General features: G+C 39.4%; 1 protein-coding gene and 1 long non-coding RNA gene across 13 annotated transcripts in view; one reads left to right on the top strand and one right to left on the bottom strand.

Moving 5' to 3' along the window:
- Nucleotides 1–25,027, bottom strand: part of PTPRQ (protein tyrosine phosphatase receptor type Q) — a 207,932-nt gene that overhangs the window by 33,277 nt on the left and 149,628 nt on the right. For 7 of the 11 annotated variants that reach the window (XM_075932438.2, XM_075932455.2, XM_089780110.1 and 4 more), the window contains 9 exons: nucleotides 22,864–23,050; nucleotides 19,925–20,169; nucleotides 18,234–18,300; nucleotides 16,831–16,989; nucleotides 15,705–15,927; nucleotides 15,124–15,197; nucleotides 7,579–7,678; nucleotides 6,561–6,689; nucleotides 5,304–5,348 (listed from right to left, as the gene is read on the bottom strand). In XM_075932438.2, coding sequence (XP_075788553.2) covers nucleotides 5,304–5,348; nucleotides 6,561–6,689; nucleotides 7,579–7,678; nucleotides 15,124–15,197; nucleotides 15,705–15,927; nucleotides 16,831–16,989; nucleotides 18,234–18,300; nucleotides 19,925–20,169; nucleotides 22,864–23,050 — 1,229 coding nt within the window. Of the gene's footprint in view, nucleotides 1–5,303; nucleotides 5,349–6,560; nucleotides 6,690–7,578; nucleotides 8,316–15,123; nucleotides 15,198–15,704; nucleotides 15,928–16,830; nucleotides 16,990–18,233; nucleotides 18,301–19,924; nucleotides 20,170–22,863; nucleotides 23,051–25,027 lie in introns of those variants that run through there. The other 4 variants (XM_014571197.4, XM_075932418.2, XR_012904907.2 and 1 more) reach the window with 3 other exon arrangements.
- Nucleotides 1–25,027, top strand: part of LOC142829952 (uncharacterized) — an 84,469-nt gene that overhangs the window by 53,702 nt on the left and 5,740 nt on the right. Inside the window, exon 1 of one of the 2 annotated variants that reach the window (XR_016350168.1) lies at nucleotides 23,077–24,288. The exons of the other annotated variant lie outside the window; for it this stretch is intronic. This is a non-coding gene — a long non-coding RNA (uncharacterized LOC142829952). Of the gene's footprint in view, nucleotides 1–23,076; nucleotides 24,289–25,027 lie in introns of those variants that run through there. 2 annotated transcript variants of the gene reach the window in all.

Genomic DNA, 25,027 nt, shown 5'->3' with positions numbered 1-25,027 from the left:
AAGGGATCTTCCGGAAAAGGGCTTTCAAGTAGGAATAAGGCTTTCAAAGGGCTTTCAAGTAGGAATAAGGGATCTTCCGGAACAGGGCTTATTTTCCGCAAGATCCCATCTAGACTGGCGCTTTTCTCCGGCAAAACCCCGAGCCGGAAAAAAGCGGCAGCCATGTTCATGCAAATGCCGCGGGGGATATTTGCAATTCCGAAGTGTCTCATTAGCATCCCTTTTATGGAAAAGGGTGCCAGTGTAGACACAGCCAGAGACTCTATCTGGTGGGCACAAGGAGGACTGGCATCCTCAAGGACATTTGGTAGTTCCAACTAAGTACCAGGAGCAGTTCTTGAGCTTAGCCCAGGATTACCCTACTGGCCATGCTGTGTTATACAGAACCAAAGAAGATTGGGAAAGTCATTGCACTGGGAGGGGATGGGCAAGCATTTGTCTAGTTTTGTCTGGTCTTGTGAGGTGTGCCAGCAGGTGGGAAAGCCCCAAGATTGGGTCAAGGCATCTCTCCAGCCATTCTACATAATAGAGGTTCCATTCTAGCATGTGGCTGTGTATATTCTGGGTCCTTTCCCTAAAAAGACACCCCAAGGAAAACGCTATAGCCTGACTTTCATGGATTTTGTCACCTGATGGCCTGAAGCAGTAGCTCTCGGAAACACCACTGCCAAGAGCTTGTGCCAGGCACTAATAAATATTTTTGCCAGGGTAGGTTGGCCCTCCAAGATCCTTACAGTTCCATAGACTAACTTCCCGGCAGGGACCATGGAACTTCTTTGAGAAGCTCAGTGCGATGAACCACTCGGTTGCCACCCCTTACTACCACTAGACAGATGGCCTAGTGGAGAGATTTAATGGAACTTTGGGAGCTATGATACGCAAATTAATAAACAAACACTCCAGTGATTGGGACCTGGTGTTGCAGCAGTTACTGTTTGCCTACAGAGATGTACCCCATCCCAGTTTGGGATTCTCTCCCTGTGAACTTGTTTATGGCCATTGTAATTAATGAAGCTCAATCAGAGGAGCTACCTCTTCTCCAGGAACTAACATTGTGGATTTTGTAGGCAACCTACAAAACACCATCAGGACTCTTTAGCCCTTTCTCAACAAAACTTTCCATGGGCCTTTCCAATGGTCTTAGTCCCCAACCCAGATGGAAAAATCTATTTTTGAGTGGACTATTGTAAGTTAAATGCTATAATTTACCCAGACAACTATACAATGCCCTGCACAGATGAGCTGTTGGAGAAACTGGGATGCACCCAATTCATCTCCACCCTAGATTTAACCAAGTGATACTGGCAAGTAGCTCTGGTTGAGTCAGCCAAAGAAAGGTCAGCCTTCATTACATGTGTGGGGCTGTATGAATTTAATGTTCTTCCTTTTGAGCTACACAATGCACCTACAACCTTCCAAAGACTTGTAGATATTCTGCTAGCAGGTTTGGTGAAATTGCAGTAGCCTATTTGGACAATGTGGCTGTATTCTCTAATTCATGGGCAGAACACCTAGAATACCCCCAAGTTGTCTTGCAGCACATAAGGGAGTCCGGGCTAACTGTTAAGTCTAGGAAGTGTGAAATTGGTCTAAATGGGGTAACTTACCTGGGAAATCAGGTGCATCAAGGGACTGTCAACCCTTTATAGGCTAAAGTAGAAGCTATCCAAAACTGGCCTGTACCTAAGTCAAAGAAACAGGTCCAATCCTTCTTAGGCTTGGCAGGATAGTAAGATGATTTGTACAGCACTACGGTCAGATCACCTCACCACTAATAGACTTGACCAGAAAAAAGCAACCAAATGCCGGTAAGTGGACTGAGAAGTGTCAGGAAGCTTTTCACAGCTTAAGGCTCCTCTTATGTCTGACCCTGTCCTAAGGGCCCCAGGTCTATGATAAATCTTTCTTTGTCACCACAGACATGTCCGAGCATGATGTGGGGGTAGTTTTGATGCAAATAGGGCCAGATCAACAATTCAACCCTGTTGTGTTCCTCAGTAACTGCTAATTTGGCCATCAAACACTACAAACATTGATAATGTAGTAGATTTCTTTATTCCATGTGTTGGGACATACAATGTTGTCCCCACTCTCCTAGTTTTCTTATCGTTAGACTCATCCATAAATATTTAGCAAAGTTTCACCCATTTATCACATATATATGGATTTGCTGTATTTAACACATTTCCCTCTCCTTTTCCCCTTTTATTTAATTATACAATTCTACATTTATGTTATGTTGGAAGACACAATTTTCCACCTGTTATGTGTGATCTCATGGCTATATATATATGCTAATTTCTTATAAGTATAAATTAAATTTCTTTTGCCTTAATTCCTTTATTAATATAGGTATTCGAGATCCTCCCTGCTATGTTTTCTTAATATAATTGTTTAGTGTTTGAATTTTCCCTGTTGACTTTTACCCAGAGGTTAAGTCCAATAATATAGTTCTTAACACTACAGGCATGTTACCAGCAGCTCTCCACATTACACAGAAAGAGGTTGTAAAAGATTCACCACATGCAATGCATAATGCCTGGGCTTTGCTGGGTATAGTGTGTAAGGCTTTTGCTTCAACAATAGCATCCTTAGGTTTTTTTTTTTTGATGTCCAAGTAAACATTTGGCATCAGCACTCACGATCAGTGTTCCCTCTAAGCTGTGGCAGCACAGCCTTCTAGCTGTTCAATGAGCCCCACACACCCAGGGATTTAGGACTCAGTACTGGCTGAGAGAGACTTGTTGCTCTGTCCTCAGGAGGGAGCTGCTGCTGTCTCTGAGGGAGAAGTGCTCCTCTACCCACTGGGCAGCTCTATACAGCTGTGTCTAGACTGGCCAGTTTTTCTGGAAAATCTGCCGCTTTTCCGGAAAAACTTGCCTGCTGTCTACACTGGCCGCTTGAATTTCCGCAAAAACACTGACTTCCTACTGAAAGAAATCAGTGCTTCTTGCGGAAATACTATGCTGCTCCCGTTCAGGCAAAGCTTTTGCGCAAAAGGGCCAGTGTAGACAGCTCAGATTTGTTTTCCGCAAAAAAGCCCCGATCGCGAAAATGGTGATCGGGACTTTTTTGCAGTAAAGCGCGTCTAGATTGGCACGGACGCTTTTCCGCAAAAAGTGCTTTTGCGGAAAATCGTCCGTGCCAATCTAGACGCTCTGTTCCGAAAATGCTTTTAATGGAAAACTTTTCCGTTAAAAGCATTTCCGGAAAATCATGCCAGTCTAGATGCAGCCTACGTGTGTCCTGGGTCCCTAGCTGGGCAGGAGTCATTAAGCAGCTGCAGGGCTGTGCTGCCATGCAGCTTAGAGGGAACACTGACTAGTGTTATTAACGTTCTATAAGGCATTACCATTGTTTCTGTAACAGTGCTGTAGGTGATTCAGGAAATACTTTTAAGTTTATTGAATTTACTTTTACAATTATCTACAATATTTTCAATGTGATCCTTACACATTAGCTTGCTGCAAATGCCACACCGAAGAATATGTAGCTTTTCATTATACCTATTTGTTGTCCATATATATAGAGAATTTACCAAATTTTTAAATTGTTCTTTTAGTTTTAAGAATTGAAAATTTAAAGCCCCATGTTTTCCCAGTGAACACTTTTCCTAAATGCTTCTTGGGCTCCTCTTGAGAGGTTGATTCAGAGAAATTTAGGGACATCAACTCTAAATGTTGCTCCTGTACCAAATCCATCCACAAGAGCAATGAACTCTCTATATAAGAGAAATGAAATACTTTGATTAGCCCAAGCCATTTTTTTTTCATTTGTTGATGCACAAACATTTTTAAGATTTTGACTTATTGGCTCAATTCTCAGTGCAGAAGAGTTTTAAAATCTTGGAATTTTTCATAACATAGGAAAACCACTTCCCACCCTGTTTCACATGTTCTTAACTATCAGAGCCAAACAGTCTCCCATGCTAAGATCCACTGGGCACAGGAAACTTTGTGGGTATGTGGGAAGGCTTTTAGGGTTATACCTCTCTGATTCTGGGGGCCATCTTATGCCACTCAACTTCCAACACTGCCCCAGCTTACATCAAATGATGTATGGTAAGTCAGTAGACAACTGGCAGAGCACTGTATTGTACAATGCACCCTTACACAGAAATGTGAGGAAGGAAGAATGTGGATGGGTGGTTGGTGCAGGAACTGGTTGTGCTGGCTGTATATCAACTAGCATTTCCCCCATTGTGAGGGAATACTTAGCTGGCAAGCAATAGAACATTGTTTTCAGTGCTTCACATTACATTGGACAAGAAGGAAATGATACATATGGACAGATTCTTTCCACAAACTGGTTCATTTATGCTACTTAGATGGCACAAATGAGCTAGATTCTGGCAGTAATTTGCTAAGTATTCCCTCACCAGTTGAAAGGCTGTGGATGGGTATGTGCATACCTATGTGCATATCAAAATTCAACCAACTCAGGACATTGAGGAAGTGCAGAAATATGATGTAGCACCACATTTTGAATGTGCAATTCATTTGTGATAGTCACAGTACAATCATCATCATGTGGTATAAGAACTTAACCTGCTAATCTGACACCTTTACATTCTGTATTGCTCTTATTATATTAGAGACAGAAAGTGAAAGTGCCTCAAAATAAAGTAATTGGTAGGGTAACTAAAACTGCTGAATTACTGCTCACTGAAGTCCTTGCTGTGCAAAAATCTCTTAAACTACACATAAATGTGAAATATTACAATTTTGTAGCCTAACCTGCTGGGTTTGATGTTGTATAAATCCATATTGGACATACATTAGATAGAGCAGTGGTAAAGTGGAATTTTCACATGTAACATGGGATTTGACCTGTAATTTTTTCTGAGATCTTAATGAGATGCTTTGTGGTAGCATGGACAATACAACTGGCAGCTGAGTAGAAAAAGAAGAATTTCTCTTGAATATACAAATTCTAATTCTTAAGAAAAATATAAGGCCCAGTTTGAGGTATATATTGCAATTATGCTGTCTACTTTTTGACTATCTGCTGAGGTGAGCCTGACATAATTTCTGTTAAAAATTGCTCTAGTTTGTTTTAAAATAGTTGAAGAATTATAGTGTCTTAACATTAATCACTGAAATCAAAGGTGACATATTGACAAATTTGCCATTAGCATTCTCATAGCATAATATAGGTTGTGAATACTAATTTCATTTCTATTACCAAGAACACACTTCAGAAAAATATTTACTTTGGACAAAGATCAATAAAGGATAGTAGCACACAAGTTACACAACAGTATGGAAATCACACCAGGTCTCTTCAATAATGCAATAACTTACTGGATGACAAATATCTCCTTGCGTCTAAAGAAAAATGAGGAATATCTGGAAGTAAAATCCATCAATAACTTAGTACACAAACAAAAAATATATTGTTCTTATTTTGTTAGTAATTTGCAAAAATGTACATTATAGGAAACATCTCAAATTAATGATTTTTTAAAATCTATCAAGGACATTTATCTGAATTGCAGCTACAGAGATGTAAAAGATTGTGTTTGTCTGTTGAAAGTGAACATTTCCATTACTGCTAATGAGTTTTGACTATATTATCTAAACAAACTGTGGAACAATGCTCACCACAGATACATTGAATTCATTAACACCAAAGAATCCCCTGTATGTTTGACCATGTACTGCAAGTGACCACTTTTGAATGCACACATTTGAATAGTTTTATAATGCAATAAACCATTTTTTCCCCACACATATAGCCATAAAAACATTCAAAACAAACAGGTCAATAGCCACAGGCTTTTATCTTCAAGCTACCTACCATGCTTAACTCCTAGGGCAAGGTAATCTTAGGCTTCTCATCTTTAAGGAGATTGCCTACCACAGCACATTCTCTATGGGCTATGTGACAAAGAAGGGAGAATACAGCTATGCCAATAATACCTATCCAACACTTGCTAATTCAGTCATAATACACTGTTAATTACCATGATAATTATTTGTGGAATAACATGGCAATTTCTGATTATGAGAAGGAACACTATATAGCTTCCCTTCCAAACAGATCACAGGGCAAGAGTCTCCTCAGCTCTATGAAAACCCACCAGCAAATCTGGCCAGCTGAGTGGCCTAGGGCTACCACATGCTTCTCCAGGGGCTAGGTACACAGGTGAGATACTCAGCTGCAAAAGTGATTCCCTTATGCTCAAACATTTACTAAATGTCAATTAAACAATGACTAAGCTGTTACAGAATCAGCTGAAAAAGTCTGAGTTTGAAAGAATGTGGATCCTTTGGGATGTTTTTACATTTGCAATCCACAGAAAACACTGAGCCAGCAAAATATTGCATAATTCCCAATGTTTAAAAAATTAAGTTCCTTTTGCCACCAAATCTTTATCTTATTGTAAAATATATGAAAATTAAGTAATATTCTACATGCTATGGAGAGCACCCTTTGAAAGAGGATCTTACTGAACTGTGTAAATAGGAACGTCACAAAGACTTCCAAACAAAAAGGTCAGAAAGGGGTCATAGCTACAGATTCTTTGGACTACTGTGTTGCCTAAGGAGTATGCTTACCGAGTAAATCTCTCATCCTTCAGTTCCAGGTCTGCCACTGTGATCAACTGATCCAGCTTGAATTTAGTGTCAATTATTTCTGCATCCCGTGGGGAGTAGGTGCCTCCTTCTTTTTGCTTTTGTCGGATTCTAAACCAAAGATCATAAAGTTGAGAGTGAATGAAAAAGAATATTAAAATGATTTATTAATTACACATGAATTACCAGAATAGAAGGACTGATTTAGCCTTTCATAGAAGTCAGAGTAGAGAAGCTCTACAAAAATACTTCCAGTTTTCATTGTGTGATGAGCAAAGCAAAACCAATAACATTTAAACATCTTTTTGAACATTTTGATCAGCATACATTTTAACCGTATTTTGCTGGCAAAATAATGACAATAGAGTAAGTTTGCCCCCAGAAATTGTTGCTACTTGGATCTGATTTTCCTCTTATTTTTACTAGTGTAAACTAGAAGTAATTCAGCTGAATCAAAGGGAATTATACTAGAGTAAAGCTTGTGAAAAGAGAAGTAAGACTTTATATTTCTTAAATCCTGTGTAGACTCTTGTCTTACACTTTTTATTTTCCTACAATGCCTTGCTGAATTAGTAGTGGCAACATAGGACCTGTGGCTACTGAGCAAATGAACATCATTCATGTAGCAGTTTGCCTACTTTTTCTATTAGGCATCTATGAATGCTATAGCTCACCTCACCTAGGGTCAGATTTTTGATTTCTCAAATACACATGTAATTCTAATTCTTGACTTCAATGGAGCTACTTTGGAATTTCCTCAGTAAACAGATGCTGAGATCAGATTTTGACCTGCTGTCTTTCAATCAAGCTGTTCACTTTTCATCATGAATGACAGTAAGTTTCTACAGGATAAAAATGATATTAAATTGCAACATAATTCAAGATACTAGACTGGTTATATATAGTTCTATGTATACGATCCATTTCTTCTATATGTAAAGAAATAATTGCATACCGATTAAAAAGAATGCGTAGTACTGTATATATAAAGAAGTCTTACCTTGCGAAAGCATAGATAGCCACCACAAGAAGAATTATGGAGAGTATACACAAAGTAACTGCAAGTATTATTTCTACAGCTCTTTCTGACAGTCCCTCACCTGCAACAGGAAGTGGGCAATACTGGGATTAAAATTTTGAATAACAAACATCTGAACACTGAATCATACTTTGATTACTTTTGCAAATAAAAGGGAATCAAATCTGGTAGATCTTTCTGGGTGGGCAAAGGGAGAGGAGAATGAGATGAAGGAGCTCCATACTTCCTCCTTCTTGGTAGGGAGTAGTACCTCTTCTGCCAGAGCTCAGCAATGTCTGAGCATCACAGGATTTTAGAAGTGAGACCAAGAGTGGGTTGAGCAGAGGACCAGCTACAACCTCACCAGCTGCTGAAGTTATGTATTTCCTTATGTAAATCCAAAGAGCATTAACTTCTGCTGCATCTACTTCTGGAGCTGCCACCATGCACCTCCTGACACAACAGATGACTGCACAAGACCATACCTAAAAGGTAAGCCAATAATGTAGCATGGATGAGTCTGTTCTGTCTTTACTGTGGAAACGTTCTGCTTTCATAGGCACAGGCTTTCCCTTACCTGTAGAGCTTCAGGATCCATGAAACTTTAAAGCAGCACTCCTTGTCCATTCTACAAACCTTCCCAACCTATTGATTGCCTAGAAAGTTGGTAAAACCAATCTCACTGAGTTTCCTTATCTTTCTGTCTTCATCCCATGGGCCTGTTAAAGAAAACTGAGTTCCAGATGTTTCATTCTGAAGGCTTAGTAAAATAGGAGGTGTTTATGGCAGTGGACATCAGTATCCACCAGGAGAATAGCTGGCTTGTTGGATAGTTAAAATTAATCCAGAAACACTTTATAAGAAAGTTCTCAGATATTTGTGGCCTTAGATGTACACAATTTCAAGGCATTCACTATATATTAAATAGACACCATTTGTTTATTAAGAACATCTTGAGATTAACATCTACTGTATGTAAAACAGTATACCAGTAACTACATCCTGTGCACAAAGATTTTGTTTCAGTTTTCAAACATCAACGAATATTTTGCAAGACATGGAATATCAGAAAAGTATTTTTAGCTTCCTTTTAATGCAATTTAGTCATTGAAAAGAAAGAACTATCACCATGTAATCAGCCAACTCCTGCAGACTATGAGATACATTTTGGCAACTTCTGTAATGCAGATTGGAAGCTGTTATTTAGGATGTCTGATTGTGTTTATCTGATGTTAACTGCACAAAAATATTATTTTCTTGAGATAAATATGCAATTCTTCTTAATAGCACTTATTAGATGGGAAATTGGGTAAAACCTCATTGATATTGGTGGGTCTGATAGATGCCCTCATTCTCATTGGAGCAAGATGAAACAATGGAAGTCACTGGTCACATCTCAGGCACATGCAAGGTCAGTCAGAAGCTGAGGTACATCGCTCAGGGGAGCTAATCAGGGATTAAATGTACAGGTGGCTAGCACTATTTGATGGAGGGCTGTATGAGCAGAAGCAACCAGATGTACTGAGAAGCAGCCAGAAAACAAGCAGAGAGAAGCAGCTAGAAAACCAGGAAAATAGCAAGAGAAGCACTTACAGCTCGACTCTGTGAGTATATCTACACAGCGACTAGATACCTGTGGCTGGCCTGCGCCAGCCAACTCAGGCTCATAGGCTGCAGGGCTGTTTCACTGATGTTTAGATGTCTGGGCTTGGGCTGGATCCAGAACTCTAGGACCCTGCAGGGATTGATGAGAGTTCCTTACTTTGGACTCCAGCCCAAATCCAAACATTTAAGCAGCAATGAAAAGGACCCACAGCTCAAGCCCCATGAGCCTGAGTCAGCTGGCACAGACTAGCCACAGGTGTCTAGTTGCTAAAGGCCTGCAAATCTGCAGATGTAGATACAGATTTTGTATTTAGAACCCTGCAAATTTGCGGATATCTGCTTTATATCCATGGGTATCTGCATCCATGGACGTCAGTGTGGACATCTATGGCTAATTGTTGCAGATACAGATATGGATACAAATTTCCTGTCCATGGAAGACTTAATAGTTGCTGCATAGACATCCCTCTGAGAGAGCCCAGAGAAGGCTTTTTGAATAGAGGAATGGTTCCCAACCTTTTTGATACTGGGAACCAGCAAACCCATTCACAAACTTTTGGAAGACTGGCATGATTTCATTTGCATATTTGTTGCCGGTCCGGCAAAGGCCCTGGTCCCCAGAGCCTCTTAATGCCAGCCCTAACCCCTAGAGCCTTCCACTGCTCCACTACCCCCCAATGCCAGCCATTGACCCCAGAATCCTCTGCACTGAACTCTCCCAGTGCCAGCTTCCCACCCTCTGAGCTCCCCCGTGCTAGGCCCCCACCCCAAATGCCTCAGTGTCAGCCACCCACCCCTTAGAGCCCCTCACCACTAAACCCCCTCAGTCCTAGCCTAGTGTTTTCAGAGCCCCACTGCACCCAACTCCTCCAGGGCTTTCCTCAGTGCCAGCCCCCAGTCCTCAATAATAGCCCTGTCCCCAGAGCTTCCCAGGGCCAGCCCTGACCCCAGAGATCTCCCTCCACTACTATCCCCGCCCCTCAGAACCGCTAGTTCCACTCCTCCACCCCAGAGTCCCTCAGGGCCTGTCCTGCTCCCCCTCACCTAGCTCTGCGCTGCCTCCCACCCCCAACTGAGTGCCGCTGCCCATGTCACTGTGGCTCTGTGGGCTGGGTTGGGGAACACCGTCCAGCGCCTCCCCTTCCAGTGCAGCTGTTGGGAGAGGAGTATTCTGCCCCGCCTCTCAGCCAAACAGCGCTGGGCAAGGGCAGCATATTGCTCTTCCTCAGCTGGGAGGAGACCCCATCCTTGGCTGAGAGCAGGGCAGGATACACCTCTCCCAACAGCCGTGGTGGGAAGGAAGGAACTGGACGGTGTTCCCCAGCCATGACCCCAAGAGCTGCCATGGCCCAGCAGCCAGCATTCACAGCCCAATGCTGATCTGCGGACTGGCAGTTGGGAACCGCTGGAACAGAGTACTGACTGGAAAGAGGCTTGAAACTCTGAGCAAAGAAACTGCTTCCTGTTATTCAATGCATAGTGCGCTTATGGAAACAGGACTTTATATGCTCTTTATAAATAAACAGGATCACATCATAGAAATGACTGACTCTCTCATCTAATTCTCCTTATAATAGAAACAACCTTCAAAACTCTGAACAGTGGTGAACTTCTCTGGTCAAAAAAGCTATGAAGTCTCATATAATAGTTTTGAATCAGTAATATCAAATCTACTTTGCTTCTGGCATTTGCTTATTTATATCACTAATAAAAATACTCTTAAGCAGCAGTACTAAGCGTTGGTTCTATAGCCACATGCAGAGACATTCACAGGAGCTCTTTGGGTTTGTTTGTACTAGACTTTAGCTTAAGCTAATTGATTGTTAATTAACTTGAGATAATTAATATCTTTGTAAAGACTAGTTCTAGACACTAGAAGCATAGGCTAAACATATGTGAGTAGCCTAGAACAAAGGACTGGGGAATGTCTAGACTAGAACTGTGTGAATAACAGCTTTTTTTATATGCTGGCCATACTGAATAATAAAATAAAAATATTTTGGATCAATGAAATTTGTTCAAAATTAACAGTGAACTAAAAACTCATGAAAAATTGTTCTGTTGAAACTGAAAGAAAGGTTTTGTTTCTTTTTCAAATTTTTAAAAATGTTCTCAATTTTTTTAAATAAAATTGAAGAACTTTTTGAAAGAAAAAAGTTATTCTGAATTGAAAAATCGAAATGATTTTATTTAAAAATGTTGAAATGAAATATTTCATTTAAAAAAACTTGATTGAAACAATTGGTGACTTTAATATGAATTCACAAAACATTAACAATAGAGTCACAACTGCATTCTTCGTTAAAAATGTGTTGACCAAAAAATTTCACACAGCTCTAGTCCTATGTAGCTTTCACAAAAAGGTTGACATCCTTAAGTTAACAGCCAATTTAATTCAAAGTAAAAAACCAAAAATATCTAGTCAAGACAAGCCCAAGAAGAGGTATTGTTGAATGCTAAGTAAATTAGAATTACTTTTCTCACTCTTCCAAAATCCTCAACACAGCAGAAACTCTTTTCTTGCTAGCAACTAGGAAGACGCGGGAGATGGGAGAGGAGGTGGAAATGGGGATGTAGTGGAAGAGAAACAAAACAGAGTCATAGTGACAAATAGATATTCAAAGAGCTAGATATACTACATCAATGTGCAATGCCGACATTCTGTTGCAAAAGAATTTGATATGCCTAATACCTAATAATATTGGGTCACAAAGAGGCAACAGCATAATGAAAATGTCATAGTGTGTATCATAAAGTCACATTGTGATGTGATTGTTTCATCTCCCTGTGGCCTTGACATCAATAGGAAAAGGTGTTTTTGTTAGTTTTGTTTTTACTAAGCATGAACACATGTTAACAATCTGGTATGGACAAGGCAGTTTGTAGTTTTCATATGTTTAGGCAGGATTCTCTTCATTGTTTACTGCCATACGCTAGAACATGTACAAACTACTAACTTCCTTGTCCACACTGAGATTTTATCAAAATGGTCACCATCTGTTAGTTTAAAAAGTAGTAAAAACCCAACCTTTTTTCCTAGTGTGAGCACGTCTTTTGTGGTTTAGCTATGACTAAATGACTCCCCAGCTTTTCCACATTAGAATAGTGGTATTCACAAAATGGTTGAGAGGAGAATATATACAGGTTGGAACTATGGATGTTAAGGACTAGCTGACTATCCGATAAGCAAATGCTTATCGGATAGTCAAGTGGACTAGTTGATGCCCCCCCCTTGCTGCCTCTATCAAATAGAGGCAGCAAAGGGGGGGAGAGAGTACTTCAAAGTGGCAGCACCGCACAGAGTCCGTACCCTGGGCTCCATGTGGCACTGACACTTTGAAACGCCTTGGCGACATTTCAAAGGGGCAGCACTGCACAGCTGATCCCAGACTCTGTGCAGCGCTGCCCCTTTGAAACACCACCTTTGCGTTTCAAAGCAGCAGTGCCACATGGAGCTGACCCAGGGATCCATGCAGTGCTGCCCCTTTGAAATACTGCGGCGGCGTTTCAAAGGGGCAGCGCTGCACAGAGCCCGTGATCATCTAGGGATTCCCTAGCTGACCCCAGGCTCCCTGCGGCATTTTCATGGAACCTGGAGTCATCTGGGGACTCCGCAGCTAATATTGGGCTCCATGCAGTGCTGTCGCTTTGAAATGCTGAGTGGAGCCTGGGATCAGCTGAGAGTCTCCAGCTGAACCTGGGCTCCGGAAACCATTTCCATGGAAGCCAGGTTCAGCAGGGGACACCCCAGCCGATCCCGGGCTCCAGCGCAGCATTTCAAAGCGGCAGTGCCGGATGGAGCCTGGGGCCAGTGGGGGACTCATTTCAAATACATAAGAGCCACCAGTGTGCATTTCAAAGTGGATGCACCCTCATGGAGCCCGGAGTCAGAGGGACTTCCACTGGCCGTGGGCTGGGGCTCTTGTACATTTCAAAGGATGAATGCAGCAGTACCTACTGACTAGTCAAATAGTCAATAGAAATTCCATCAATTATTTGACTAGTAAATTAATCGTTATTTAATATTCTTAGTTGGAACTCCTTTGTCTAGCACCCTCAGGACCTGACCTGTCCCGGATGAGAGATTTTGCCAGACCAACGGAGGTCATTTCTGGACCCCTGACACTGGCACGCTTGCTGGCTTCCTGGCTGGCTCCCCACCTCCTGCTGGCCCTGCTGCCCTGTTGACCCCATTGAGCAGCCATTGGGGGACATGCTGTGGAGCCTCACACACCATGTTGTGGCTCTGGGACCCACTGTGTAGCTGCACGTGCCGCACTGGAGCTCTGGGTCCTGCAGGCCAGCCACACACTGGGGCTCTGGATTCTGCAGAGTAGCTGCGCACACTGTGATGGGGCTCTGAGATCCACTAGGTAGCCGCACACCACAGCTCCCTGCCCCACCAAGCTACCGTGGCTCCCAACCTTGCCAGGCAGCCTTGCGCTGGGTCTCCCAACTCCACTGGGCAGCCCCTCTGCTATGTGCTGGGTTGCCCCATCATCAGCTCGCTGTGGGCAGCCCACTGCCCTGCCAGCCCTGGAGGGATCCATGCCGCTGGCCCCCTCCACAGAGACTCTCTGGTCTTGCAACATGCAAGAGTTTCAACCTGTACTAAAACGTATTATGTAGTTTTGTCTAAGCAAGGCTTTCCTGCTAAAAACTAATTACAATGAAGTAATTGATCTGGCCGGGCAAGAACCATGCTGTGATGCCATGTGAAACATTGGCATAAGGTATAATTGGCTCTGAAGAAGTGCCAATGATAACTAGTTTTGGGAGAATCTGCAGTGCTGTTTTTTCTGGTTTCACATATTACTTATTGCAACCAAGTTTTACCCAATTGTGGCACACACCAGAGGAGCCAGTGGTGCAATTTCAATAGTGCAAGTATAGTAGGAACTGCAATTAACTATGCTGTTTGCCTATACAGCATTTCATCCTGTCCTTGCCGGGGTGGTTTCTTTAAGCCATTTAGGGTTTTAGGATGCATAAGTAACTAAGAGGAGGAGGGTGGGGTTGTAATCATGACTCCTTTTATACTGCCCTATCATGCTGGCACTTCAGGGTATTTGCTTCAATTACCTTGGATGTCAGAGATTTCTAAGGCAGAAAGAAACATTTGTAGTTGCTTCTTCTTAAAGCATTCAAGGTCAGGTAAACAGACAATTTAGGCTGGGCACTAGCATGTGGGTACTTCTTTTGCTGTATAGCTGGGGTAGTAAATGTGATACTTCATTTTCTAACACAGATCAGATGGACTGGGGAAAGCAGAGGCCACAAGATGAGTATGCAAAGAACAAAATATGCCCAAAAGAAGCTATCTACTAATACATAGGGACATGCTCAGCTTGTTTGGGTTCCCTTTTCTAAGGGCTGGTAGTTTCCTAAGTATCAATTTACTACTTTGTTAAAGAAACCTATCAGTTTCAATGGGATCTATCTGGACAAATTTGAATTCCATTCCTTCAGGATCAGTGCAATTGCAGCAGCAGCTACATGTGGCTTAGGGTCCCAGAACAATTGTGCCATCGACCAGTGACGTCCAGGATGGTCTCGGTTCTACTTTAGAACCTCATTGTTCTAACAGATCCTAGCCAGTCTGTTCCAGGTTGATAAAAGTCATTTTTGTTTGAACTCAAAGGGCTAAGGGATCATGTCCACAGGATGGCTGCCAGCAGAAGGAATGGATAATAGCTGAAACTCACAAGAAGATCATGCAGCTACCATGGCATGGCTTTGCAGGGCATCCTGTGGGATAAATAGATTTTCAGGCTGGGCACCCTTCAAGTTAAACAAGGCCCACCAAAAGTTGAGGTTACTAATTTGAAAAAGAATGATCCGTTAAAAAGAAGAGGGAACAAAATCATAACTTATCAGAGGTTTCTGAAATGTTAAAGTGTCCTTAAATTAAATTCTCCTTACCTAAAGTTTTGACTGGGTCAGAATAGTCTGAATCTGTAAACTGGCCTTTAACATTTGTTGCTCTGAACTTAAATCTGTAAAATAAATTAATTAAATTCAGGAATCAAATATTTATATATAAGTTTTAAAATCTTTAATTCAATGAAGAAATTGTAATTATTTTTCATTTGTGGGGGAAATTATATGGAATCAGTATACATCATATAATTCAAGAATCCTAATGCCAGCATGTTAAAAGTATACTGTAGATGCATGAAATAGATAGTACTTATCTTACAATTAGGCTTGCTGAATTTAGGAAGAACAGTCCTATATTACTAAAACAAAAAATCTGCCTGTCACTTCTGTCACATTTCCCTTTTAGTTAAAAAATTAAGTACACAAAACTACTTCATATAAGAAGTCCAAATGTGCTTATGGCTTCTTGTGAAGTCACGTTAGATCTCTTTTTTTTTTCCTTAAATGAGCCTTGAAAATATTACCTTTGCATTTTGTGTGACTGCCACTCACATAAGTGCATATTTTTATTTAAACAATTTTATTGCTTAAACATTGACATAAAACTTGAATTTTATACTTACAAGTACTGCTTTCTTGGTTTTAGGGGGCCATTGCAGATTTTATCTTCACTCCCAGGTATCATACATGTAGTATCAGCACCTATCACATAGATATCTTCTTTGCCACTTATTCCTTCCTTTCCTTCTGTACAGGGTGGGTTTGGAAAGCCTTCATTTGTAAAATATGGTCTTGGCTTTTTGAAGTAGGCATCATACCACTTAGTAACATTTCCATCATGCTGAACTATTGTCAGAAGAAATTAATTATAAAACATTTCAATCTTAAACAGCTTACAATTAAGGTAAATAAACCAAAGGATCTATTTTCAGACTTGCTTAGTATGCAATAGCACCCAATTAAAAACCTAAAATAGTAATTTTTCAAAAGCATGACTGGTATACCATACAACGTGTGGATGCTTTGCTTTCATATGGGGGCGGAGGGGAAATGGAGATGGATTCATATATATGGAATTTCCTTTTTTTTTTGTTTAGATAAGGAAGAGTTTATAATATCTGGCCAGATTGTTTAAGCCTCTCACACTGGTAGACAGTTTCTCAGAGTAGTCCCATGAGACTACTCATATGAGTAACTGTTCATCAGTTCATATAAAGGGGTTCACAACCTGACCAATATTGCACAAAACAGATGTATATGACTCCATCCTGCAGTAAAATAGAAATATTATTATGGCTGAAATCTTCTAATAGTGATAAAATGCTATAGAAGGAAAAACTACTACATGGAACTTTCAGATATTTTAATTCCACATATACAGCTTGTGTTATTTTTAAAGGAAATCATGAATAAGGAAAATGGATAACCCCTAGAAATGAACAAGAGAAATAGTGCATGGATGACTTCAACCACTGACAGCAACTATTTGTCAGCTGAAAAGGGAGAATGCCTTGCACAGGATTCCCAAAATCCAGTCAGCAGGGCACAGATAATGCTTCAACTTTCGAGTAAGGAATGATAGCACAGAGGTACACATGAATGACTCCTGGGAGTGTTACAACTGCTATAGTAACTGGTCTGCTGTCTCCCAACATTAAGTCTGGATCACTCAATAAAAACAATAAGAGAAGAGGCTAACAAATCAAATACAAAAACCTAAAAATGTATTATTTGTAAAAGAACATTTACCTCCTGCTTCTGCAACAAGAACTTGTATCTTCTTGATAGGTCCATGATCATCATTATAGTAACATATTGGCATTCTGATAGTAATTGTTGTAGCAGTAACAAGAAGTGTTCCGCTGGTATCAAAAACTGGTGTTGGTTTCTTATTAGGTCTTGGTGGTTCTGTTTTAAAATAAATATGAGCCACAGTGTTTTTCTTTCTAATGTATTAATTAAAATCACTTAGTTCAAGCATGCAATTGTATGAAGAACTTAAAAAGAACATAAGAACGGTCATACTGGGTCAGACCAAAGCTCCAGCAAGTCTAGTATCCTGTCTGCTGACAGTGGCCAATGCCAATAACAAATAGAGGCTATGGACAAAATCTCTTCCCATCCTGGCTAACAGCCTTTGATGGACTTATCTAGTTCTTTTTTGAATCCTGTTATAGTCTTGGCCTTCAGAACATCCTCTGGCAAAGAGTTCCTTGCGTTGACTGTGTTGTGAAAAAAAATACTTTTTGTTTTAAATCTGCTTCTCATGGGTGTGGTACGATGTAAACAAATATGGTTCTATTGTCTATTTCTAAATCTCATGACTAGATAATATTTGAAAGGCCTTACTAGATAATATTTGTAAAATGGTAAAATCTGATATTTGTGAGGCATGACTAGATAATATTTGTAAAATGGTAGATTCTGATAATCCTTTTCACACTGGGTGCATCTAGACTGGCAAGATTTTGCACAAAAGCAGGTGCTTTTGTGCAAAAACTTGCCAGCTGTCTACACTGACCGCTTGAATTTGTGCAAGAGCACTGACGTTCTAATGTAAGAATTCAGTGCTTCTTGCGCAAATACTTTGACGCTCCCACTCAGGGATAAGCCCTCTTGCGCAAGAATACTTGCGCAAGAGGGCCAGTGTAGACAGGCACCTTAAATTTTTGCGCAAGAAAGCCCAATGGCTAAAATGGCCATCGGAGCTTTCTTGCGCAAAAGCGCGTCTATACTGGGCACGGATGCTTTTGCACAAAAGCACTTTTTGCGCAAAAGCATCCATGCCAATCTAGATGCTCTTTTGCGGAAATACTTTTAACGGAAAAACTTTTCCATTAAAAGTATTTCCGCAAAATCATGCCAGTCTAGATGCAGCCACTTAGTAATATCTTATTCCACAAGTAAACCCACTGTTTTATTGGTACTAATTATGGTATATAATACAGTTCAAGTATCAGCAAGGTCCTATGTAAGCACTGAATGTCGTCAATCTATAGCATAGACAGAAACAGATCACAGGTATTCAAGGCTCACAGCTTTATGTTCATTCTTCTAGGCAACGACATGAGGGCACACATATGCATGCTCAACTTTACAGCAATTATTAAAGTTTTAGAGATCTCAGCAAAACAGCATTTTATTAGGCATACCTTTAATATCCATAGTTATTTTCAGTTGGATTTTTGGCCCTGCTCCAGCACCATTTACTGCATACACCTTAAAAAATGAACATTTTATTTTAATCAAAATGTGTGTTAAACTTAAATCAGCAAACACTAAATATATACGGCTGAAAGGAATAATTAATCCTGCAATTTTATATATGTCTTTATGACAAAACTGAACACTTTCAGTGATATCATAAACCTTAGGACTGACATTTGTTTTATTCATATGACCAGAATGCAAGATGGAACTAGAACCTTAATTTATGTATACAAAGAACATTATTTAAATATTAATTGAAACTTCCTTACTAATTTATCTCTAGCTCCATTCTCTTGCACTCTCAGGAACACACTATTACAGTAGCATATCTCTCTACCACGAACTCACTCCCTGATTCTCTTTAAATCCTATTTCAAGACCCATCTCCATGAAATTCTATCCCCTGAGATTCTTAGTTTTTCTACTATAACATGATCTTTATATCCTTCTTGAGTCTTGACTCTTATCCCTCTGCATATATAGATGCTATCAGTATGATACATGAAGATTAAAATAATTCTGTGTGTAAAGCTTGAAAGCACTCATGAAACATTTTGTAGTACAGGTTGGACCTCCCAGGTCCAGCACCTTCAGAACCTAAGTGGCCCTGGATGAGGGATTTTGCCAGATGAGGGGAGGTCTTCCTGTTGCCCCCTGCTCCTGGCTCCTCCCAGCCTTGGCTTTGCTACTGAGTGAAGGCCAGCTCCAACCCTGCTACCATCCCACTGCCACATGCTGAGCTTCTTGGCCCCACAGGACTCCTGGTCACTAGCCCTCCACTGGAACTCTCTTGTCCTGCAACATGGATCTTGCCAGACCACAGAGTCCCGGTTAATAGAGGTTCAACCGGTACTTCTGTATGAAAGACAATATGCAAAAATAAATTGAATACTCTTATCAGATTCGCCTAATTTTTTGAAACTACATATCGGTGGACCAAATTTTGCCTTTAGTTATACCCCAGACTCTCTGGATCTACACCAGTGCAACTGAAAGAAAAATTTGGCCCAACTGTTTATTCTTCTGAACTCCTGTGATACTGGTGGAACAAGAAACTGAACAGATTTACATTTGAAAAAAAATCCAGAGGGACTCTCTCCAGTACCTTCTGGTTATTCTCTGTGCCATTCACTCCACTCATCTCTAAAATCCGAAGGAAAACAATATTCCAGTCTCTAGTGTAACACAGATAAAACAAAGAGGGGGAAAACCTCTGAACAATTATTTTCAGGAGTATTTTTACTCTTTCTTTTCCTCCCATCCTGTCCTAATTGCGGATTGCTTTAATTATGGAATTAAAAACAGTAATAAAGATCTGTCTGAAAACACAGTTTATAGGATTTGGCCCTAAAACTGATCCAAAACCAATACAAAACAGAAGAAGACCACAGGGATCAAAAGACAGAACAAAATTCTGTAGTGATAAGTGACGTGTCAAAGAGTGGCCTGGTGATCTAGGAATACTCTTACAAAGTGCTAATTAAGTGATGGTAAGTGTCGTCAGTTACTATTAATTTTCCCCATACACTTTACAGAATGCTAGGGAACAAAATCATATTCTGGGTTTAGGCCTGCACTCCTTAATCAAGCACATATGTTGACATCAAAGACAGAGAAATGTAGTAAGTCTTACACTGATGTTATATGTATGTCCTCCTTTTAGTCCTTCTATCACTGCAGTGACCGAGATATTTGTTGAGTCAATGACACTTAGATTGTGAATCTGGACAGCAGCAGGATCATCTTCTTTGTAAATCATGGCTTGATATATTTGAATATTTCCATTGGGTTCAGATGGTGGCACAAATGTCACTTGGAATTTTGTTACTTCATCTGGTATCTTCTGAAATGTTATGTTGTTAGGTGAGTCTTTAGGCACTAAAGGAAATATTTCAGAAAATTCACTGAATTTATTACTGTTATTATTTATTTCTAGATTAGTATACAAAGGGGTTACAGAAAAATATACTTTTGGACATAGTATTATATCACTGCTATTTAACTTGCTTAACTAAAAATTGTTAACCCAATACTAAGTGCCTGAGCAACTACTGTAGTAGTAATATCACAAATAGCAAACCTAATGATTAGAAACCCATCATAATTAGCATCAGATCATAGGCAATCACGCTTATCTCTAAACCCACTGCTTCCCAGAGAGCTTAATGAAATGCATGAGCCTTGAAGTATGCTCTGAACATAACAAATGCTTGTTTTATTAGACCATGGGGAGACGTGTCAGAGTTGGGGATCCTTTTCTGCCCACAGCAACCACCCTCTGTACTTTTACAGAAGGGGACAGTTATATCAGGAGCCTCTGCTATTCACAGCTGACACTGCATTGCTCAAGGAGAGGAGCAGTCTTTCCATTAGCTGATATCCAAATATACTTGGGTTTTATAGTGAAACCAGCACTTAAAACTCCATCCAGAAATTTACTGGCAACCAAAGCAGCTCTCAGAGCACATTTATCATGTGTTTTCCTAACATAGCCCTTTATTTAAAAAAACACATTTATTTGAGTAGTTTATTCTCAGGATGACAAAAGCATAAATTTTACCAATATTTCCACCTGAAAGAAAAAGTGATCTCTCTCTTTTCCAGGAACAGATGAAAAAAATAAGTTGTTTTGCCTACTCATGCATGTGAGCAGGCAGGGATCTAGCATGATTCCAAATTACAAACTCAAGGAACCAAAGGCAAGCACACTCCCTTACTCAAGGGGTCAGATATAATCTCTGCTTGCTGCTTGCTTCTCAGCCCATGGAGAACAATTCAGCCTTCTCTGGGTTGAGCAAACGTCAGCTAATTTTCTCCCAAGCCTTACCACATAAATAGCTTGAATGTACAAGATAGGTCAGATGAGTGGCAAAGTATTTATTTTTCTCCAGAAGTATAACCTTCCCTTATATAAAGAAGGGACTGTAAGACTGTACCCCACAAGAGGGGGAAAAGGGGCAGAAAAGTGATCACCTAGAACAATCTTCTGTTCTTTTTCCATAATCAAGAAGTTGATCCATTCTTAGTTGACTCCTGCTTCTTAGGGATTCTGTTGGGCCATCAAAGCCTCATAATCATTGTACAGAACGTATCATTATAGACACATGATTTTATTAAATTACCAGAAAGAGGTCACCCTCAAATATCATTAATCCACTGTCTATCCTATACTCAGAGGCTGTACCTAGACTGCATCCCTTTTCCGTAAAAGGGATGCAAATTAGACACATCGCAATTGCAAATGAAGCAGGGATTTAAATCCCTCCCGCTTCATTTGCATAAACATGGCTGCCGCTTTTTCCGGCTCGGAGCTCTGCTGGAAAAAAGCACCAGTCTAGACGGGGATCTTTCGGAAAATAAAACCTTTTCCGAAAGATCCCTTTATCCTCTTAAAATAAGAAATAAGGGATCTTTCGGAAAAGGCTTTATTTTCCAAAAGATCCCCGTCTAGACTGGCGCTTTTTTCCAGCAAAGCTCCAAGCCAGAAAAAAGCGGCAACCATGTTTATGCAAATGAAGCAGGTGGGATTTAAATCCCCGCTTCATTTGCAATTGCGATGTGTCTAACTTGCATCCCTTTTGCGGAAAAGGGATGCAGTCTAGACACAGTCAGATTGAAAATAGCCTGACTATAGTCAAGGCAAACTGAGGTTCAAAACAGGAAGATAATTAGCTCCTATAGCTAATGATGCCAAATGTTCTTAAATTCAAAAGTTTTGTTTTTAAAGGGTGATTTAATATATAATTTAAAGTCCACTGAGAGTTATTGAGTATGAAAATCCAGCAGATGCATTTTGCCTTGTTATGAAGCTAATCAAGCTAATTCTTATTTCTGGCCTAGTGGTCTGTCATTCATTTAGGTGCATTATCACAAAAAAATAAATATTTTAAATTAGCCTTTTGATTTCTGGATATAATTTGGATATAATTTGAATGGAACACAATGATGTCTAAACTATGTCCATAAATCAACAGAGGTTACCCTTCATTAGAAGAGATTAGGATCTATAATATTAGGATCTATAATATTTACAGTATATAAATGATCATAATAAACATAGGATAAATGCTTGAGAAAAGAAACAAGGTATTTTTAAAAGGTATTTACAGTCAAGATGTTGACTCTGAAAATCTGGAAATTTAAAGACCTATCTTCATGGTCAATGGCTTGTCTGCTGAGGTAGTCTGTTCCTTCAATCAGTGTCCCTTTAAATATATTGCCTTGACAGATTAGATTGATTTCTGTACACTACAGCCTGCCTCTGGCTTACTTGGTTAGCTCTGCATCACTTTTACTCAAATGTTAAACAGGAGTAATGATTACCCAGCTTTGTAAAGCACTTTGAGATTAATGGATGATATGTGCTAAATATTAGCTGCATTTATTTTACTGTCACTTTTTATCTATAATCACACTTTAATGTCAAGGGGAATTTATATAGCTTTATTGTGAGAACAAAATCTAAAGATGATTGAAAATGTAGCTGGTATTCTTGATTTACATTATCTTTAGTAGGCAGGTATCAAGAAAAGAAATCTGTGATGTTTAAGTTAAAAACACAAAAATACTTACCTGCCTCAAATGTGGAGACAATTACTGAAGAACTGGACTTGCCTTCAACATGTGCAGCATTTACATCTCCTGTAAAAGCAGTGACAACTACAGAGTATCTTGTGAATGCTTTTAATTCTGAAATTTCCAGTGTTTTACCCTCATAATTTGTCTTGAGAAATGAAGCTTTATAATCATCACTATCTACCTATAAATAAATAAATAAATGCAATACAACAAAAATAGTGCATTAAATTCACAAGATTATATTACTCATATAGCACATTTTATTTATATTTACCTACATACATATAGAAATATACAAGTATCCCTTTCTGTGTAAGCTCAGCTGATGTGGAAGAAGTAGAGTCAAAGCTCCACCAACTTCTGCTCATATCCATCTGTGCAGGACGGGAGTAGCAACTCCACAGAGACTGAGCACTGAGACTTACAACTTGAGTAGCTTGGGTAGAGAAATAAGAAGTCTGCTGTATACCCCTTGGCTCCCTTGTGTACACAGACACAAACCATAGATAATCATTAGGCCCAGAAATAGTCCCCTTGAAGTCAATGGGACTTCTCATGAGCATAAATGTACTAATGCAAACAAGTATTAGCTGGATCATTTCTTAAGGATCAATACATAGTTTGTTTCACAAAATGTGTATTGGTACATAAATGCCCAAATCTATGTAATTTTATTTAGCTGTGAAAATGAAATTAAACACATCAAATAAAATTCATTAAGGAGTTGCTCATTAGTTAATAGCTTCTTTTGAATAATGATGGCTCAATACTCTTATACATAAAATGGAGAAAATATTCATTCAGCACAATCCTCCACCGCAGAGAGCTGGGCCAGAGGGCCTAGTAAGTCTTTTTGAACTCTATGAAAAATTCGGCAAGTGAAAAAGGAAGCTCTTCTAGTAGATGATCGAACAACGTTTTATTAAGACTTTTCCTTAGGTTCTATTCCCACTATTACAACATTTAACATGATGTTTTCATTATTGTTTTGTCAATGTGTAATTTGAAAGAAAATTAGGTAGCTGTACAGTAGTTTTCCCACTGGATGAAATTTGTATTACATGCAGCTGCTAAAGCATTAGAATCATTCAAACACAGTTTTTCTTTGACAGATGTGCCTCTATCTCCTCTGAGGGTTAACCTTAACTAAAGTTTCTGATGCACTAAACAGACATTAGTTTCCTGGGGTGACCATCAAGAGATGAGATACGTTTTCATATCTTACTACCAGTTATATGGCATTTAAATATTTACTAGAGAGATATAAATACTGTACAATTGTTTTGAGACAGGATCTTTAAATGTTTCTTTATTTTTACTCTTTCCAAAAGTGTTATGGTCCAATTCTGCCTCTTTTACTGATGCTGTATAGTCCTTTACTCCACAAAGACTTCCATTGAAAACAAAGAATGAGAAAAAGTAAGGCATGATTTATTTGGGGGTAATGGTGGCTGAATGATTTTCTAATTTACTACTCTGTAATGCTGAAAAAAATTGGAAATTTAAAAAGAAACCTTGACTTTCAATAAATAGATGGAAAGTATTACATTTTTGAAAAATTATGATGTGACAGAGAAGGGATCTGAATTTATTATGGCCTGTGAAAATATTTTATAAATCCTTAAGGAATCTGATCTGAGAACTAAAATACTAAAATGTATGTAATGTTGTAAAATACAGAATGTTTGTGGAATTTGGAATCTTAAGACATGATTTTCCCAGAGGGCCACCAAAATGTACACCAGTATTTTCACTGCAGACAGACTATGACAGTTTTATTGGACTTTAAGAAGCAGTGGACTTGTTTGCATAATGCTGTTCACTATAAGGATGACACCTGTAGCTACTGATCATTTATTAGACAGTTCCTGATTAGAAGCAATCTCTAACATTAAACTCTATATACTTGAAACATATTTTGAATGTGAACATTTCCTTAAAATCATATTTTGTTACTGACTGAATATTCAAAACAGCATTTTAAATTCCTGCTGAATATTTACCAAAACATTTAAGAAATCCAGTCATTCCTTATAGCCTGTTGAGTAACTTATTATACATTACAATTATAAGAATCAGATTAATATGCTATGATCTAGGACATGACTGCATCCTGCTAATTATTCAGGAAATGCTCATTACAAAGGCAGAAGGGAAA

Source organism: Pelodiscus sinensis, chromosome 1 (assembly GCF_052426305.1).
Source record: "Pelodiscus sinensis isolate ZL-2025 chromosome 1, ASM5242630v1, whole genome shotgun sequence".
Taxonomy (NCBI): domain Eukaryota; kingdom Metazoa; phylum Chordata; order Testudines; family Trionychidae; genus Pelodiscus; species Pelodiscus sinensis.
The sequence above is the reverse complement of the archived record's forward strand: the minus strand, read 5'-3'. Positions and strand labels throughout refer to the sequence as shown.